We start from the raw sequence: 16,491 nt of genomic DNA on the forward strand, positions 1-16,491 counted from the left end.
GTTGTCAGGGACTCTGTTCGATATCTTCATCATGAGTATCCGTATTTTCAGATGAGATTGTTCCGGTTCGTATAATACTGCGGTTCCAAATTGAGAGGCTTTCCCGTGCTTACGCCACCGATGGGTATGAGAGTGGTGTACCAGGTAAGCGTGATGCAATTGCTAGGAATGTATGAGGTAGATGGCACCGTTTTATATAGGAGGAGGTAGGTGTACCTTGTACCCCGCAGCTATAGGCATGTACTGTACATCGACAACCCCTACACACCCAGTGTTGGATGGAGGTCAGGCCAGGTCGGCATCAGCTTGCTCCAAGTTGAGTATCTGATCTACAGTAATTTACCTAGGTATTTAGGGACAGGGATAGGGACAAGGCGTGCTCTCTGGGGCACTTCGAGGATCGCCTGGAGGATGCGGCTCAGAAGGGGTACGGGTGCGCGTTCAACTCATGGACAAGTTTCCACGCTGTACACACTACTTGCTACTGTATATCCGGTAGCAAGGGTACATAGCCAGTAAGTAGTAGACATCGCATGTGAGAGTACCTAAGAATAAATGGCGTTTTCTTTTGGGATTCATACATAGTTCCTTCTGCCACTGCCACGGCTCATTTGGACACCGTGCCACACAGACCCCCTTGGCACAACTCTCAGCATGGGTTTTCACCTGGTATAGTTAGAGCTTGTCTGCAGCCATGATCAGAAAGGGTGAGGAGCTTCATATAAACCCTCTTTCTTTGGTGAGGTGGTTCAACGCCCGTCACTCCGACGCAGGATTGGCAGCTTGCTCTTCTCCTTCTTCGTCCGAGTTTGGTTTTTGCGAGCTCGCGCCCGACGGCACTGCTGCGTCCTCAGGAGCAGCAGCAGCCTCTTCTGACGACGTCTCCGAACCAGGATGCGCGATGGGCGACACCCAGGCCGACCCCCGCACCGCGGTGGTTGTATTTTCTCCTACTCCCTTTTGGATCCAAACTTCCCATTTCTCCCACGTCACTCCAAATGCCGTGCGAAATTTCGTCCCTTGGGGTTGGATATCGTGCAGCTTCTTACAGGCAATCGTGATCTGTTCATTCACGAAGAGCGGAAGCAGATTCTTGTACTGGAAGGTCCGGACGGCGAAGGTGTACGCTTTCCCGACGGTGTGGAGAGCGAGAGCTTCACCGAGGATATCCAGCATGAGGACAGAGGTGAGCGGGCCGTGTACAATCAATTTGGGTAGACCGTAGACCTGTCGGGCATATTCTGCATCGAGATGGATGGCATGGGCGTTTCGCGACAGCGCGCTGAATCTGAAGAGCAGCGTGGGTGAAGGGATCATGCTTTGGGAGTACACCGGGCTCGAAGGAGGTGCCAGTCTGCGCGCTGACGCCGTCGATTTTAGACTCTCTGGGATTTCGCGCATAAAGCAAAGGTATTTTTCTTCTTTGAGCACGATGTTGTCTCTTCGGTTTGTGGCGCGGAGGCCTCCCAGTCTTCTACGCACGGGCTTCCCTCGGGAGTCCACCATGGCAGGAAAAAGAGTCCTCGTCAACGTGACGAAGACCTTCGCGTTCTCACTGACAAGATCGCCGACCAGCCGCGTGTCCGTAATCCTTTCCTTAACAGCGACGAATTTCGGCCGGGCAGTCCAGATGCTGGGAATCTGAAACTCCATGTATCCCCCAGCCCATACGCGATATTTCCATTCATCGCTGGGAGCATGACGCTTTTCAGCACCATCGTGGCCTAGCTCGTGCTCATAAGGCAGGCTGTTGAACGACACTTGATGATAACCAGGGGGGACACTATTTGCCGGTCGAAGGTCGGCAAGTGAAAGGTGACTCTGGAGAGATTTCCGGAGAGCACGAATGTTGAATCCATCCCAGGGGCCTTCATCAGTTGGAATGTGCCGGCTTTTCATCGACTCAAGCTGTTGAGCGAAGTCTGAAACGCTCTCCTGGGGAGGTGATCCAGTTGAGACATGTTGCCGGCGAGTCCAGGTTGTTCCTGATTTGCAGCTGATAGACCATAGTCTGCGGAACAAGCTTGTGCGAGCATGAGAAGGCAACAATAAACATGTACAAGACATAGAAGATTGGGTGAGTGGCCTATCAGCCCACCATATTGTTCATGCAGAGCGCGGAGACGAAATGATCTCCAGCAATCTGTGGGATACGAAACGAACGAACCGGGGATTTCAGGTCACGTGCTCTCGTGTCCCCATTGACGTGCGAAGACGCGTCTCTCGCGAACCGCGGACCTTCTCATTGTCTGGAAAACAACACTCTTCTTCTGACTGTCTCGACCTCAACTACCCAATATGTCCTCGCGAGCACGAGCTTTGGCCGAGACTCATCCCTCCCAGATCCCTACACGATATGCGCCGTCTACGCCCCATGCCCTCCGCGCCCTGGAGCAGCGAAGCGGTGCAAAGACGCGCTCAATGCGCAGGAGGAGGGCCGTCAGCGACACCGTCCGACCCGACTCAGCTCGGGGCATCTTGAGGCAATTGGCTAGGATCACTGCGCCCGTGACCAGAAAGGTGGTACGGACGCCTGTAACTGTGAGGGGGAAAGAAAACAAAACGCCAAAGGCTGGAAGACTGATGGATGACGAAGAGGACGAGGAGCAGAATGTCAAAAGACCACGCTTGGCTTTGGACATTGATGAAAGCCTGGAGAGCATTGAGGCGCCTGAACTAGGGGAGGACGACGACGACGACAGTGAACTGCTGGTGGCTCCCACGCCTTCGATTCTACCGGATGACGACGATGAAGAAGAAAGCGAGCTACAAAATCACAACCCAACGTTCACACTCAGGTCGATTGATTACCGGAGACAGGCGCACTCGCCTGACGATGGCCGTCGTCTATCGAGACGTTCCTTTCCCGCATCAGACCCAGTCGGACAGGCCGGCTTTCATGATGGAGATGGAGATTCAACATTCCTGTCCGAGAGAGGCAGAAGGGCCGAAACAATTGAGCCAACGGAGAATCTATCGCGTTACGACTTCGGGATTATCGACATGGATGGATTCCATTCTGAGCTCGAGATCAGAAGAGAGTCCCATTACAAGAGTATGCCCGACAGTCCGGAGAAGATTGGAAATGATCTTGGGGAGTTCCCTCCAAACTACACGCCCCTTAGGGAAGGGGCCGGGGAAACGGAGGTCTTAAGGGGCCTCCAACATCTTCAGAGATCCCCATCCTCAGCTCCCCCTGATGAGAGTATTATGCATGTACCCGCATTCGATGACTCGAATTTCCAATTGCCGGTCCCAGACATGGAAACAACTTCCAAATATGCTCAGGGTACTCGAGAAACAAAGCTTATCGAAGCATCACCATCAGTGGATGGTCGACACCAGGCTTCCGAGCGAGACGCAGAGCATGAAGGTGGACAGACGTCCAGACAAGGCTCTGTTGTTGAAGAGGAGCCACAACCGGCGCCTCGGAAGCCCCGTCGGAAGAAAGTAAAGCTGACTCGCCATGGCGAGCTGGTACCGTCGTTGCCTTCAAGCCTAGTGAGGCGGGTAGCCCTCGAAGCACAAGCCCGCCTCGGCAATCGTCGACTGAAAGTCGGAAAGGATCACATGCAAGCCCTTGAACAGGCGACCGAATGGTTCTTCGAGCAAGTTGGCGAAGATCTGGAAGCTTACTCAACCCACGCGCGTCGGAAGCGCATCGATCAGAGTGACGTCCTAATGCTGATGCGTCGGCAGCGGTTGCTCCAGAGTGATGGGGAGCTTCCGAAAGCTGCTAAAGAATTGCTTCCCAAGGAGGTTGCGGCAGGCTTGAGTCTCGACGGGTTATCCGATGACTGATGACGGTTGGAAATTCTACCAGTTGGTGACATGACGGACCCGTCGAGCTCTGTCGATTGGTTTCTTCTTCAGCAGCAGCCACATCATGAACGTGGTGGCCGCGGATAATGAGTACCTGATATATTAATGAGATACGATATGCTGCAATCCAGGCGCAGACACTCACCATGTAAAGATATACTGCAAATGATTGTTCCTCAGATTGACTTCTGGTGCTCTCCCAATCGGGATCCCTTTCGCCTCTCGCGAGTAGCTCACCAACAGGTCTGGAGTCATGGTTTCTTCGATCCAGACAGGTTCAGCACCCACCGCCTCTGCCATCTCGTGAACATCGGGGAAGTAAAACTTGCCCTGCTCGGGCTGGTTTTTGGGCGTAAAGAAATTCTTCTTCCAAGGCTCTCTGAGCAGCCCCGATACCGTGATCTCGCCCTTGGGCAGGCTCTCCGGATCTCTGTCGACTTGAAATCTCTTCTCTTTGCTGATCCATCCTCTGTTCACCAGGATAGTGCTCGCCCCTTCTCGTTCCAGAGGAGTGACCACCATGTACCCATCTTTGCCGTCCTGCGTCCTCGGCCCGATGAGCATCTCTTTGTCATGTCTGAACCTTCCCGTGGCATACACCCTTCTATAGTCAAACTCATGGATTGCTTCAGGGTCAACCCTCGGCGGGAGTGGCAGCGGTGGCCGCACGAGACGGTCTTCGTACTTTGCAATGAGCTTGGTCTTCCAATCCAGCCGTTGGACTTGCCAGGTTCCAAGAGCGAAGGCGGTGACGGGTATGAGCGAGAGGAGGGCAATGCCGACTTTACTGTGTTTTTCGCCGGTACGCACAAGGCGTGGCGGAGCATCAACTATCGAGACAAAGTCCTCATTGTTGCTCGGTGGTGTCGGAGGCTTCTCGGTTGCGAGGCGACGAGACTGGACCTTGCTGCAAGAACGAGAGGGCCCTCCCGAGCGCGATAGAAGTGACCGAAGGAGCTTCAAGTCATATTTGGCCATGTCTTCTCCTCGAATTGAACGGAGTGAATGGAAAACAAAGGTAAGAAGATGGACGCAGATTAATTCTCGGAGTAGCTGCGCGTCTCGAATGACGTCTCCAAGATCGCTACGTTCGGCATTCGCACTCGCATCTCAAATTCAATCAACTCGCGCATCAACCAAAGACCTGGCTGTCCTGTGAAACACTCTACATTCACCATGTTCTATGATGGAGATTTGTCGAGTGCCATATCAACGGCTCTTCAGGAAAGAAAAGCTGTTCTATGCTTTGTATATGGTAGGCCCGTCTACTAATATGTAGAAGAGAGTGTGTTAACCGCGATCAGATAACAGCACAGAAGCCAGCAGGGAGTGGGAGACTGTCTTGAGGGATCCCTCTGTAAGACATCTCCGTCATGCCCATGCTTCATATTGCTGACGATCTGGAGTAGATATCCCTGGCAATATCCTCCCAAACTGTTGCGGTACGACTCAATAAGGGCTCTGAAGAAGCCGGCTTCCTTGATTCAATCTGTCCGATCACCAGCACGCCTGCAATCATTGTGATCAAGTAAGGGATATCTAAGAGGAAGAGGGTCCGTATGTTGACAGGATCAGGGATGCGCGAGTACACGAAAACCTTCAGTCCGCAGACGTACCTACCGAGCAGTTGAAGTCTCGCTTGGCTTCAGCTTTTGGTGTACAACAAGATGGAGGAGCAGGGACTTTTCAGGAGCCCCAGTACGCATTCATGGTGCCGCAGATACTATTCCAGGCTGAACCTTTTACAGGTCACGGCAGTCTGAACCAGAAGACGAATCCTCTGAATACCTCCACCTTGAACCCGCCTCTGGGGATTCGAACAACGCCTATGAAGCCCTGCGAAAGCGTACGCAAGAACTCCTGGACGACGGCAAATCTCTGGAGGAGATTTTCCAGGCTCAATTGGCACTCCTTAACAACAGCCCCCTCCTCCATGCCGAGGTGGAACGGTTGCGAGGGGATGGATCGGTCAAAGAACTGTCGGAGTCTGCTAGGTTAAGACTTCTCCAGCTCCCGGCTGATGCCATCAGACTTCCGATAGAGGATGACCCTGCTCTGACACAGTCAATTCCCTCTGAACCTCGTCAACCTGTGCCATCAAGCCCCGTAGCAAATCCACCGGCTCCTGTGCCCGCGGGAGAACAGGTTTACACGACGCAGAACCGTGTGATTACGTCGCCTCCCCCTCCACCAGCACCGCGAAGGCAAGCCGAACCTCCAGCTCCAGCCCACGCCCTGCCACCGTCAGGCCCTAGTACGGAATTGAGCGATAAACAAAAGGCCCAAAGGGCAGAATACATCAAAATGCAACGAGATCGCGAACAGAAACAACGGGATGAGCGCGAAAGGATCAAAGCCCAGATCAAGGCGGATCGGGAAGAGAGGCGGTTGATGGATGAGATGAGGAAACAAGGTCAAACTCAGGAGAATTCAAGTACGTCTTCATATGCACGATCAAGGACATCGATAGCGAACGCTCGAGGGGATGTGAGAGTCCAAGTCCGCACCTTCGACGGTTCAACCTTGCGCAACACATTCCCTCCGACCTCAACCATCACCAAAGATATTCGCCCCTGGATTGACTCTGCCACCTCAACCTCTTCACCCAATAGAACAAGCGGCGTGCCATACAATCTCAAACTCATCCTGACGCCCCTTCCCAATCGCACCATTGAAGCGGGAGAGGAAGACACTGAGCTCTTCGACCTGGGCATCGTGGGAAGTTGCACTTTGGTCATGGTTCCGGTAAAAGGATACGTCGACTCGTACGCTTCCGGCGGCATGGGGCTGGGGGGTGGATTGCTGGGGGGAGTCGTGTCAGGAGGCTACAACCTGGTCAGCGGGACGGCAGGCATGGTCTTTGGCGGTGTACGATCATTGCTGGGCTATGGCCCGGGAAATGCAGACCAGACAGCGCCCACAAGCGGTGGCACTGAGAACACGAGCCAGCCTCCTGGGGCCGGGAACAGCGTCCGGATCCGCACACTGGCTGATCAACGCGCCGAAGACGCCGCGAAGAGGGACCAGCAATTTTACAATGGCAACCAGCTCAATTTCCAGCCCAACGACGAGGACCACAAGAAAGACTGACCCGAGGAGGACTGGAGCCTATTGTAGGATGGGGAGAAATCTTGTACTCACTTCCTTTCCAGGTTGTATCTAATATTACCACCGTTTGGGCTCGACGTATCCGCGCGCTCTTCCTTGGACAACTACAGACCAGGAACGACATCGTGATCACTTACTGACTCACTTATGTATGCCTTGCATCCGTGGGGGAGAGATGGTATCATATATATTGTTGCCAGCAAGTCGGCTGCCAAACCAAAAAGAGCGCGCAGGAATGATGCATGCATGGATCTGGCTGGAGCACGTACACTGTAGTGTATACAGTACCTACAAAATCACACAGTGATAAGACTGCTATTCTCAATTACCTAAACTCGATGATGGCGGAAATGGTCAACTCAAATAACCCTCATATAATATATATTCTGCTTTCATCCGCATTACATTCTGACTATTGGTATCGTCGTGTCTACTACAACAATAACAACAAGCACTACTACTGCTACTACTACTAACCCTCCGTCCCCTTCCCCCTTCCCGCTTTCCCTTCCCTGTGACCGCGCTTGTTAGAACCATAGATTTGCATTGTCCTCGTAAACGGGTCAAATCAGACGCCCTCCTACCCTCCCGGGAGAGAGGTATTGACTCCGCCAGTAGGGGGCCGCGTCAAAGCAATTCGTCGTAGCTACCTCGCGCAGGAGTAGGAGACGCCGAGGCACCGTGAGCAGCGTGCTCGGTCGGCCTCATCGAGCAGCAAGTCCGCCGCCGCCGGGGAAGATCACGAACACGGGAGTAGTAGTCGGCGATCGATCCCCCGTCGTGGTTGTAGTAGTGGCAGTAGTAGCAATAGTCTGAGGGGAGGCACTTTCGATCTCCGAAGCGGCTCCGCTCGCATGGCTCGTGATGGCTGGTGTCGATAATGGGCAGCCATGGGGGTGGGAAGTTGCTCCTAAGACACGGCCACATGGCGGGCCCTGCTCCGATTCGGGCTCATCGGCAGGAGAGTATTCCGAGGGTCTGTAATATATAGCCGGGAGGCGGTCGTTGGGAGCGAAGGGTCCAAGCTTAACGTTACTTGTGCTGTCGCAGTGTCGAGACTCGTAGTCTCAAACAGCGGCGTTACAACTGGGCCAATGCCAGGTCCACACTGCAGCATGGTGCGGGTAGGATTTCCTCGCCCATCGTAGCAGGTCACCGTTGCTGTTGGCACGCAAGATGTGGTGACAGGTGCCAGGACACTGACGTAGTGGGTGGTGTTCGCCACGACGTAGCCACTGTATGAGTAGATCACCGGTTGGTCTCTGTCGATAAGAACACGCCGCTATACAGGCTGGGCGAGAGAGACGGTACAGTGTTTGGACTCGTTGTCGCGGTTCCGGCTGGAGACGATGTGGGTGATGGCGTATGGATACTGACCACGGATAACGTGCTCATCTGTTGGCTGAGATTCGTTGGATCTTGCTCCGTTACCTCACTTAATGCGGAGGCCAAGGAATTCGGCATTGCTTCAGTAGCTGTGGCCAACATCGTCACGACAACTGTCTTGGTGGGCAAACCTGTGGGCAATAGGGATGGGACAGACACCGTGACTGTCGTCGTCGCCAGAGTTTCTGAGTCCGTATTCGCTGTTGCCGAAGGTGGTCCTGCTGATAAATTATTCAAGATGCTTCCTGCCACTGTGGAACTCATCCATGCTAGCCAGGACTTGCTTGGACTGGGGACATTGTTTGTCCAGTCGCTCGACGTAGAACTCGTCAGTGTAGCGGACAAATGTGGCATCGTGGTAACACTTTCAATGTACGATGTCATCGTAAACCGCGTCGTGAACGTAAAAGCAGTATTATGCAATGAAACGGTGACAAGTGAAACAGGGCCAAAGGAAGAGCTGGAAAAGCGGTAGAGCCCGTCGAGGCGAGCGAGTCTGATCCATAAGTAGCAGACGTGGCGCTTTTAGCATTTGCCCACATGGTACCGGCGATTGCCATCGAAGGCTCTGAGCTCAAGGCCGGAGGAAGCTGAGATAGAGTGAAAACAATGTCAGCAGTTTCGCTCTCATCGACGTTCCATGATGTATGGGCTGGAGTGCCCCAAGACCAAAATGAGGGGGGCTGCTCATCGGTAAGCGTAGGCGACATTGAGCTCATTGCAGTCACGAAAGTGGTCGTGGGAGTAGAGTTGGTATTCTGATCCGTCAGAGTTGAAACTCCTGATCCGGTCAAGGCACTGGGAGGGATCACCTGTGATTTATCGAATCGCAGAATGTGTGCGTTTGCCACGCTCCACACGTTCTTACCCGTCAAGGCAGCCACAGAAACGGCCTGAGTGGTGTTCTCGTTCAGACTGCCCCCTTCAATGATGGAAGATTGGCCGCCAGAAAGCAGGAAAGGCAACCCCAGCACGATGGCTCGGGAGAACTGCCTCGCAGCAGTTCGACAGCAATCTGACCCAAGCATTTTAACAGGCCACTTGACTTTGGCTGATCAACAGCGTGAAATCTTTGCTGTGGACAGTTGATATGCCGTAAGTGGCAGAAGGTGTCTGCTGAGCACGATGCTGTAGAAGAGATGTGTGTATGGATTTATTTCAAGATGCTCTAAATTGTAATGCGCAGTGTTGATCAGTTCTTGGTTGATATAGCCTGATTCGAATGAGAAAGAAAGCAAGAGGTAGAGGTCAGAAAAGGACCCTTTATGGATGCTGTTAACTATCACCAACGGACAAACGGCGCCTAGGTCACGGATGTTGGCTCATAATACTGCTGGGCATTGAAAGTAATTGTGAATAAGACCAAGTCTGACTGTCGAACGATTGTTTCATTGAGCTGCATGCTCCACTGAGTCGTGTTGTTGCTGTAAATCGGATCGCGGACTGAGGCTCCCAACCCTTCCAGCTGCAATCGCAGAAAGCCAAGGCTTCATATGAATAACAGAAGCACGAGACAGAGCGTCCCCAAAATTGCGGACCAGCTCGACAGGTCCATTTGGTTTCCACCATTCTGATAAACAACCACGGTTCCGGGGCTTCCTCCACCACCGCCGTCACCAGACTGTCCACATCCGGGCGGCCCTCCTTGATACGGGTCGCCGGGCGGTCCCCAGGTATAGTAGTAGCCTGTCCACGTAGCGCAATCCACCCGGAAACCCTGATCATTCCAACAGCATTGTCGCTTTGCGAGAGGATTCACCGACAAAGGGGCAATGGTTATAAAAGCTGATAACTGGCCATGGGACCTGGTTGGAGTGACGGTTGAGGTAGCTGTCCAAAACGTCGTCGGTACAACTGAAATGACGCTCTCGGTGGGTGTCGTCGTCGGGACCAGTAGGCCCTCAGTTTGTCGTGGCAGCGGTGTGATCGCGAAGCCGAGTGTCGTTTGAACGAACAGAAGGAATGTAAACCACTCCATGTTGAATGTTTGAGAGTGCTGCAACGTACCACAGAAGCTGGGTCTTCAGGTCAAAAGATAGAGGTAGGAGGAGCTCTGGCAGCAAAGTCCTCGACACTCGCGTAGTTTAACCTGCATGGCCTGTGACATTGAAGTGGATTGATTTGTGCGACCCAAGACCTTCTTCGGGCATCAATTGAAAATCGAGCCATTCAATAGAGTTTCCTGTTCCTGGTACCTGCTGCTGCGTGGCTTGATGTCGGTGAACACAGGGCGGCCAAGCGTGGCCGAGTCTGATTGGCTGCCCTGGAAGCCCTCGAGTCCGCCCGAAGCTGCACCTAACAGATCCCTGCTGGGTGCGTATTGGTCGACGTGGGGTGATGAGCAGCCTGGGAAAGCGAAGAATGTGATGTGCTGCTGTTCACAGTGCAGAAAATCGAGAAGCTGGTCGAAGTCTTCCCGCATCAGACTTGCATGCATCATCGAGATGCCAGTTGCAGAGCACTCCCTGGGCAAGACTTCTTGTTGTAACGGAGCGGTCTGGCCCATGGACTTGTGGATCTTTGCACTCGCAACTTGAGGTACCTTACTTCTTTGGATAGTGTTTTTCATCTCCAGAACATCTCACTCTTAGCCATTGCTCCGAGCTTGAGGTAGGGTATCAGCGACCAGCGAATCACCCAGGATTTCCATAGTTCTTCTGTATATCCTCGATAGCCCTAGGGATATAGACATGTTCTGCGGCTGATCGTCGTCTTCCTCCGGGTCCTTGTCGTCGTCCTCGGTCTCCGTCTCAGACAGGTCGTGTACGCGAGCGTCGTGACCACTGCCAGAAGCCGCATTCACAGCAGCGACACGGGTCTCCTCAATGAGCGATTTGATGCGAACTTTTTCCGTCATCGACACGTGGTAAGGCGCGGTGGTTGGGACAGTGCCGTTCTCTGGAGGCTGTAACAGAGTCGCGAAACCCTGATCGATCTTGCTCGTGAGAGCAAACACAGAGGTCGAGAAGGGGAAGGCGTGGAGATAGGAACAAGCCAGCCCGGCGAGAGACAGGAGGTACGGGATCTGGATGGTCGGCGTGCCACTGATCCAAACCACATCCACGAGCGGATCCACGTCGGCCACAAACTCATCGTAGGTGGTGTAGCCGGGCGTGTCGTCTTTCTCGAGCCCCTCGTGACTGAACTTTTTGGCATATCTGCGTGTGACCTTCAGGATGCGATCGTCCAAGTAATTGATCAGGGCAATCTCTTTCTGTGACCCGGGCTGCAGACGGTGCGAACGCGGGGTTGGGAGGGAAGATGTTCGGGTCCCCGACGAGGCGGTGCTGGGTGCAGGAGAGGCGGCGGAAGCAGGGGGAGTCGGGAGAGGAGGAGGATGGTTCAGTGAACGGTCCATTCTCGTAGGTAGGAAACAGGATCGCCGTCAATCACATTCAGACAAATATGAAGTAAGTGGTTGCGGTTTCAAAGTGCCGTTTCTCTCATGGTCAAGAGGTGATGAGCTGCCATTGTACGAGTAGATGTGGAATCACTCTCTTGGAGGTCCCGGGGGCTATGAACCGTGAGTTATATACAAGTTCTGCCCAAGTCACAAGGACACCAAGAAAGCAGGGAAACATGGAATTGTGAAGCAGATAGTCAGGCCACCACCGCAGTTTGAAAAGAGCGTCAGAGCCCAGACCTTGTCGGCGCGATTTATTTCAAATGACGCAATATTTGACACAGCGACACCAACACCACCAACACCACACCTCCTTCGAGTCGTCCATCCACCATCGAAATGTACTATGGCGCGCCGACAGCAGCGGGTAGCCCCGAATGACTCTCCCAATGAGCTCATATCAATTCACACGGCAGCACATCGTCCCTACTATTGGTGCGACGAGGACACCACAATATCTCTACAAAGATTGTCCCGAAATACCGAAATACCGAAAGCCTACGATTTTAGCCTCTATCCAAAGATGCACAGGGTGCGCTGTCGTTGTATCCCCGGGTAAAGGCTGGATGTATTTATATAGGCTAAGTGATCCCTCTATCTCAAATCGCTGACAGTGTAGGTGCTCGCAACGAAGTCATCAGAGATTGCTCGGTGTATATTGGACAGGGGGAGGGACTAGTCCGTCAGTCCTTCAGAAATGGCTTCTCACCACGACAGTGGTGGCACCGCCGCCAAATGCATTGTCGACTCCCACATCCACCTTTTCCCGGCATCCCACATGCCGCGGCTGAACTGGACTGGCGACCTCCCCGCAGACCATCGCTTGAACAGACAGTACTCCCTCGACGAGTACCGCGCCGCCACACAGTCCCAATCCAAAGAGCTGCGAGGCTTCGTCTTCCTCGAGACCGACCGCATATCAGGGCTGAAGGATACTCAATGGCAGGATGCCCTGGAAGAAGTAGACTTCTTGGTCCGGATCGCCCAAGGTAATCCACGAGAAGGCGAAGGCCACCGACCCGAGGACGCCAGGTTGGTCTTGGGGATCGTGCCGTGGGCACCAGTGCCAGCCGGTGCGGAGAGTGTCGCAAGATACGTCGGACACGCCCAAGAGCGCGCGGGCGAGGCCTGGCCTCTCATCAAAGGATTTCGATATCTCGTCCAGGACAAGCCCGCCGGGGTGATGCTCCAGGAAAAATTCATAGAAGGACTGCGATGGCTGGGGGAACACGGTCTCACGTTCGATCTGGGTCCCGACGCCCGGTCTGGCGGCCTGCACCAGCTCCAGGAAGCGTGTGCGATGATGGAGCGCCTCTACGCCGGCGGGAACGGCCCGAGGATCATCATCAACCACTTCTGCAAACCCAACCTGCGGCTGTCTGCCCAAGAAGCCCCCGCAAACCGCGACTTTACGCAGTGGAAGGACTGCATCGAGCAGATGGCCCGACACCCGTCGACCTATATCAAACTCTCCGGCCTGTTCTCTGAACTGCCGGAACAAGACGAAGCCCATCCGACAGACGTCGCCGCCCTCGTCGAGCGCACCAAGCCCTGGGTCGACGTCGTCTTCCACTCCTTCGGGCCGTCGAGGATCATGTTCGGCTCTGATTGGCCCGTGTGCAATGTCGGCGGGCCCGGCATCGTCAAGTCATGGAGTCACTGGCACGACTTCGTGGAGGCGATTCTCGCCTCGCAGAACTCGACAGCTGAAGAACAAGCTCAGATCTGGTCCGGCACGGCGGTCAAAGCATACGGTATCACGTTGCCCGTTTCATGAAAACCACCGAGCCCCTTGTACGCAATGTTTTTTGCTTTCTTTCCGTGTGTATATATTTTGCTGTGCTGCCCCATACATACAAGCCTCCAAATTCCATTTCCACTGCAGTCACTGGAAATTCACAAACGCTCCTCCGTCCACCAGAATGGCCGCTCCCGTGACATAGCCACTCAGCTCGGGCTGTGCGAGGAAGAGTGCGGGCCCAACCAGATCGTCGGGCTTCCCAAGCCGTCCGAGGGGGATGCGTCCCTCCATATACGCCTTCTTGTCAGTCCCGTCCTGCAGGTCCTCGGCGTTGAGCTGAGTGCGGATCGTGCCCGGGAGCAGAGCGTTGCAGCGGATGTTGTACTTGCCCAGCGCCGCGGCGGCGGACTGCATCAGACTCAGGACGCCGGCCTTGGTGGGCGTATAATGGCACTGCTCGGCCCCGCCGACGAGCGCCGAGATGGATGAGACACCGATGATGCTCCCGCCCTGTGGGGTCTGGCGCACCATTTGCTGCGCGGCGGCCTGGACGGCGTAGAAGGCGCCGGACAGGTTCGTGTCGACGTGCCGCCGCCAGCTGGCTGGGGAGATCTCGAGGAACTCCTCGAACCGGCAGATGCCGGCGTTGGAGACGAACGTGTCGAGCCGCCCGAAGCGCGCCACCGTCTGCGCGACGAGCTCCGGGCCCGTCTCCGCTCGCGAGATGTCGCCCGGGACCGTCAGCAGGGGCACGTCGTGGAGGTCGGGCACGGCCGCCCAGGAAGGCGGCGGGGCGCGTGATTTGATGGCGTCAAAGGCCTCCGTGCGCAGCGACGTGAGGAGATCCTCCTCGTCCTTGTTGTGGGCCGGCAGATAGTTGACAGCGACGCTGGCGCCATGGGACAGGAAGAGGATGGTGATTGCTCGTCCGATCCCTGTCAATCCTCCAGTGATGGCGCAGACGTGGCCGACGAGAAGGGGCGGCAGCGTCATTGTTATTGAACCTGTTTAGCGATGTGGATGGTTGTGGTGATGTGGATTGGTATGGGATGCTACTCGGATATGTAGTATCTCCTTGGGCCCTGTTCAAATCTCGACAGATCAGTAAGAGTCAAGCTCTGTGCAATGTGTTATGTGCTCTGCCTGAGGGTAACGAGGACATGGATATACACGGAATACTTGCGGCACTTGGAGTGTGTCTGAATGTGTATATTTCTGGTTCTAATAGTAGGAACGCATCACATCAGGATGGTGACAATGTCCTCTGATGTCGCTCTGAGTTCCGTCGAGCACTGATCCAGGGCCCTCTTCTCCCCTCACTGGAGCAAACGGCCACCGTCCACTGCTTCTGTCGATCGAGATACCAGGGAAAGGGTTGTGGAAGAGATGCTGCCCTCGGGCGAACATCGCACCGTCGACGCCGAGCTCATCTTGTCACTCAGTTTGCCCCTCTTCCTGCTTCGTTGGTCTGCCTCCCTTGTACTTCGTGGAGATGGAATCACCCATGAGTTGGACAGCAGTCATCCTACTTGAGGTCCGATGCACACGGACAAGGCAGCTTTGGATTTGGATCCAAAACAACACAATTTGCTGTAGGGTGTGCCCTGCTGGTGCTTCTAATTTCTGGCTTTACTCCATATCTCTTGACCTCCGTAGCAATTCCCAGACTGTGACTACCTAGCCCATGACCACTCACGTCTCGATGGGGAAACGGCTTTCTGTCTTCACTTGTCCAGATATTGCATCTGTAGCGAGGTCTTACGTGCGAGAGAATCGTTCAAAATGCATTATCTCTGGCGTGTTCACGGAATGTGCATCCATCACGTCGAGGGTCGAGTTCACTCTGAGCAAGATGTGTGTCAGGAAGACTGATCTCTCGCTTCCGCAGCTCGTGGAGAGGACCAGATATCAAGATGAAGGCGGAAATTGGTCATATCAATATACTGGGCGCTCATCAATTTGGGACAATGTCGGCAATGTCGTCACCCTCCCGTCCAATGCCAAACACATTCTAGCACGAGCAATAGCAGGAAGTGAGCTCTTCGAAACGCTCAGGGACAGAGGGTCAGATCCTTGCGGTACCTTGGCTCTTCCGACGGCCCAAGGTTCCTCCTCTTGCTCGCTATAAGACTAGCATGGCGTACGGGAGCCCTGGAAAATCCCCATATGTGACCTTCCGGAAGTGGAAGTATCACAATGCAAGTTGATTGTTGATCCCCACAAAGTGGGAAATTCCGTCTAGGTGCACGCCTTCTGCGAATCGTTGAAGGCAAAGAGGACTTTCAACAGTAAAGTGCCGAACATGTTTGAGACGTTCCCCGTCAGTCCCTGTACGCTTATGTTCATTCGTTCGTCAGCAGGCATGGCGAGAATGGATAGTCTCTGTATCCCCCTGGATTATCACCTCTGCAGCTTCTCGTCCAATTGGACTGTGGCATCCATGTTTTCGGCCACGAGCGACGTTGGGGATGTGGCAGATTTTGCTTGGGAGACCCCGTTGAAGTCGTTTTTGGACAAGAGAAGGCCCGAGGAAGAGCAGACCGAATGGGCCGCCTCATGGAAAGACGGATCTGGGACAGACATGAGCCATCCAACCACGAGAGATGGAGCACGTAGTGAGAAGGATTTGGCCTTGCCGTGACCCTTACACACCCAGATGACAAACACCCAAGGCCCTCCAAGATGGTAGCCGACCCCGGATCAGGGCATTTGCAGGCTCCAAAGTCGCATGACTCGTTCTTTTGGATCACCGCGTGCAGCAGCAGGTAGCTATGCAGGTAGCTATGCGGCACCTATGCTGCTGACCGTCCACGACTAAGTCATTGTAGCCCAGCATGACGGTGATGATATTTTCGCTTGACCGGCCAAAATCCTATCTCGCTCATGCTGGCTATAATGTTCAGCCATAGCCACTACCTGGAACGGTGGGAAACAGAGGAGGATCGGATAACCCCAAGAGCCGAGGGATCTATTTAGTTTGGAAACATTCCAGTACAAGCCAAGGTACCTGGGTCCAACGGTGCAAGGTACC

At 54.2% G+C, this 16,491-nt stretch overlaps 7 protein-coding genes across 7 annotated transcripts; 3 read left to right on the forward strand and 4 right to left on the reverse strand.

Moving 5' to 3' along the window:
- Positions 1-759: 759 nt before the first annotated feature.
- AYL99_00969 (hypothetical protein) lies at positions 760-1,899 on the reverse strand (the record flags this gene model as incomplete). Its single annotated transcript, XM_018832485.1, has 1 exon — positions 760-1,899. One exon carries the CDS (start codon positions 1,897-1,899, stop codon positions 760-762), a length of 1,140 nt encoding a protein of 379 aa, XP_018698364.1.
- A 399-nt stretch (positions 1,900-2,298) lies between these two features.
- On the forward strand, positions 2,299-3,801 carry AYL99_00970 (hypothetical protein; the record flags this gene model as incomplete). Its single annotated transcript, XM_018832486.1, has 1 exon — positions 2,299-3,801. The coding sequence occupies one exon, from the start codon at positions 2,299-2,301 to the stop codon at positions 3,799-3,801; it is 1,503 nt and encodes a 500-aa protein (XP_018698365.1).
- Positions 3,802-3,963: 162 nt separating this feature from the next.
- AYL99_00971 (hypothetical protein) lies at positions 3,964-4,800 on the reverse strand (the record flags this gene model as incomplete). The annotated part of the gene is made up of 1 exon (XM_018832487.1): positions 3,964-4,800. One exon carries the CDS (start codon positions 4,798-4,800, stop codon positions 3,964-3,966), a length of 837 nt encoding a protein of 278 aa, XP_018698366.1.
- Positions 4,801-4,998: 198 nt separating this feature from the next.
- On the forward strand, positions 4,999-6,912 carry AYL99_00972 (hypothetical protein; the record flags this gene model as incomplete). Its single annotated transcript, XM_018832488.1, has 5 exons — positions 4,999-5,077; positions 5,127-5,179; positions 5,232-5,350; positions 5,398-5,520; positions 5,571-6,912. 5 exons carry the CDS (start codon positions 4,999-5,001, stop codon positions 6,910-6,912), a joined length of 1,716 nt encoding a protein of 571 aa, XP_018698367.1.
- Positions 6,913-10,903: 3,991 nt separating this feature from the next.
- AYL99_00973 (hypothetical protein) lies at positions 10,904-11,674 on the reverse strand (the record flags this gene model as incomplete). Its single annotated transcript, XM_018832489.1, has 1 exon — positions 10,904-11,674. One exon carries the CDS (start codon positions 11,672-11,674, stop codon positions 10,904-10,906), a length of 771 nt encoding a protein of 256 aa, XP_018698368.1.
- A 742-nt stretch (positions 11,675-12,416) lies between these two features.
- AYL99_00974 (hypothetical protein) lies at positions 12,417-13,496 on the forward strand (the record flags this gene model as incomplete). The annotated part of the gene is made up of 1 exon (XM_018832490.1): positions 12,417-13,496. The coding sequence occupies one exon, from the start codon at positions 12,417-12,419 to the stop codon at positions 13,494-13,496; it is 1,080 nt and encodes a 359-aa protein (XP_018698369.1).
- Positions 13,497-13,604: 108 nt separating this feature from the next.
- On the reverse strand, positions 13,605-14,453 carry AYL99_00975 (hypothetical protein; the record flags this gene model as incomplete). Its single annotated transcript, XM_018832491.1, has 1 exon — positions 13,605-14,453. The coding sequence occupies one exon, from the start codon at positions 14,451-14,453 to the stop codon at positions 13,605-13,607; it is 849 nt and encodes a 282-aa protein (XP_018698370.1).
- Between the last annotated feature and the right edge of the window lie 2,038 nt (positions 14,454-16,491).

Source organism: Fonsecaea erecta, assembly GCF_001651985.1.
Source record: "Fonsecaea erecta strain CBS 125763 chromosome Unknown Scaff1, whole genome shotgun sequence".
Classification (NCBI taxonomy): Eukaryota; Fungi; Ascomycota; class Eurotiomycetes; order Chaetothyriales; family Herpotrichiellaceae; genus Fonsecaea; species Fonsecaea erecta.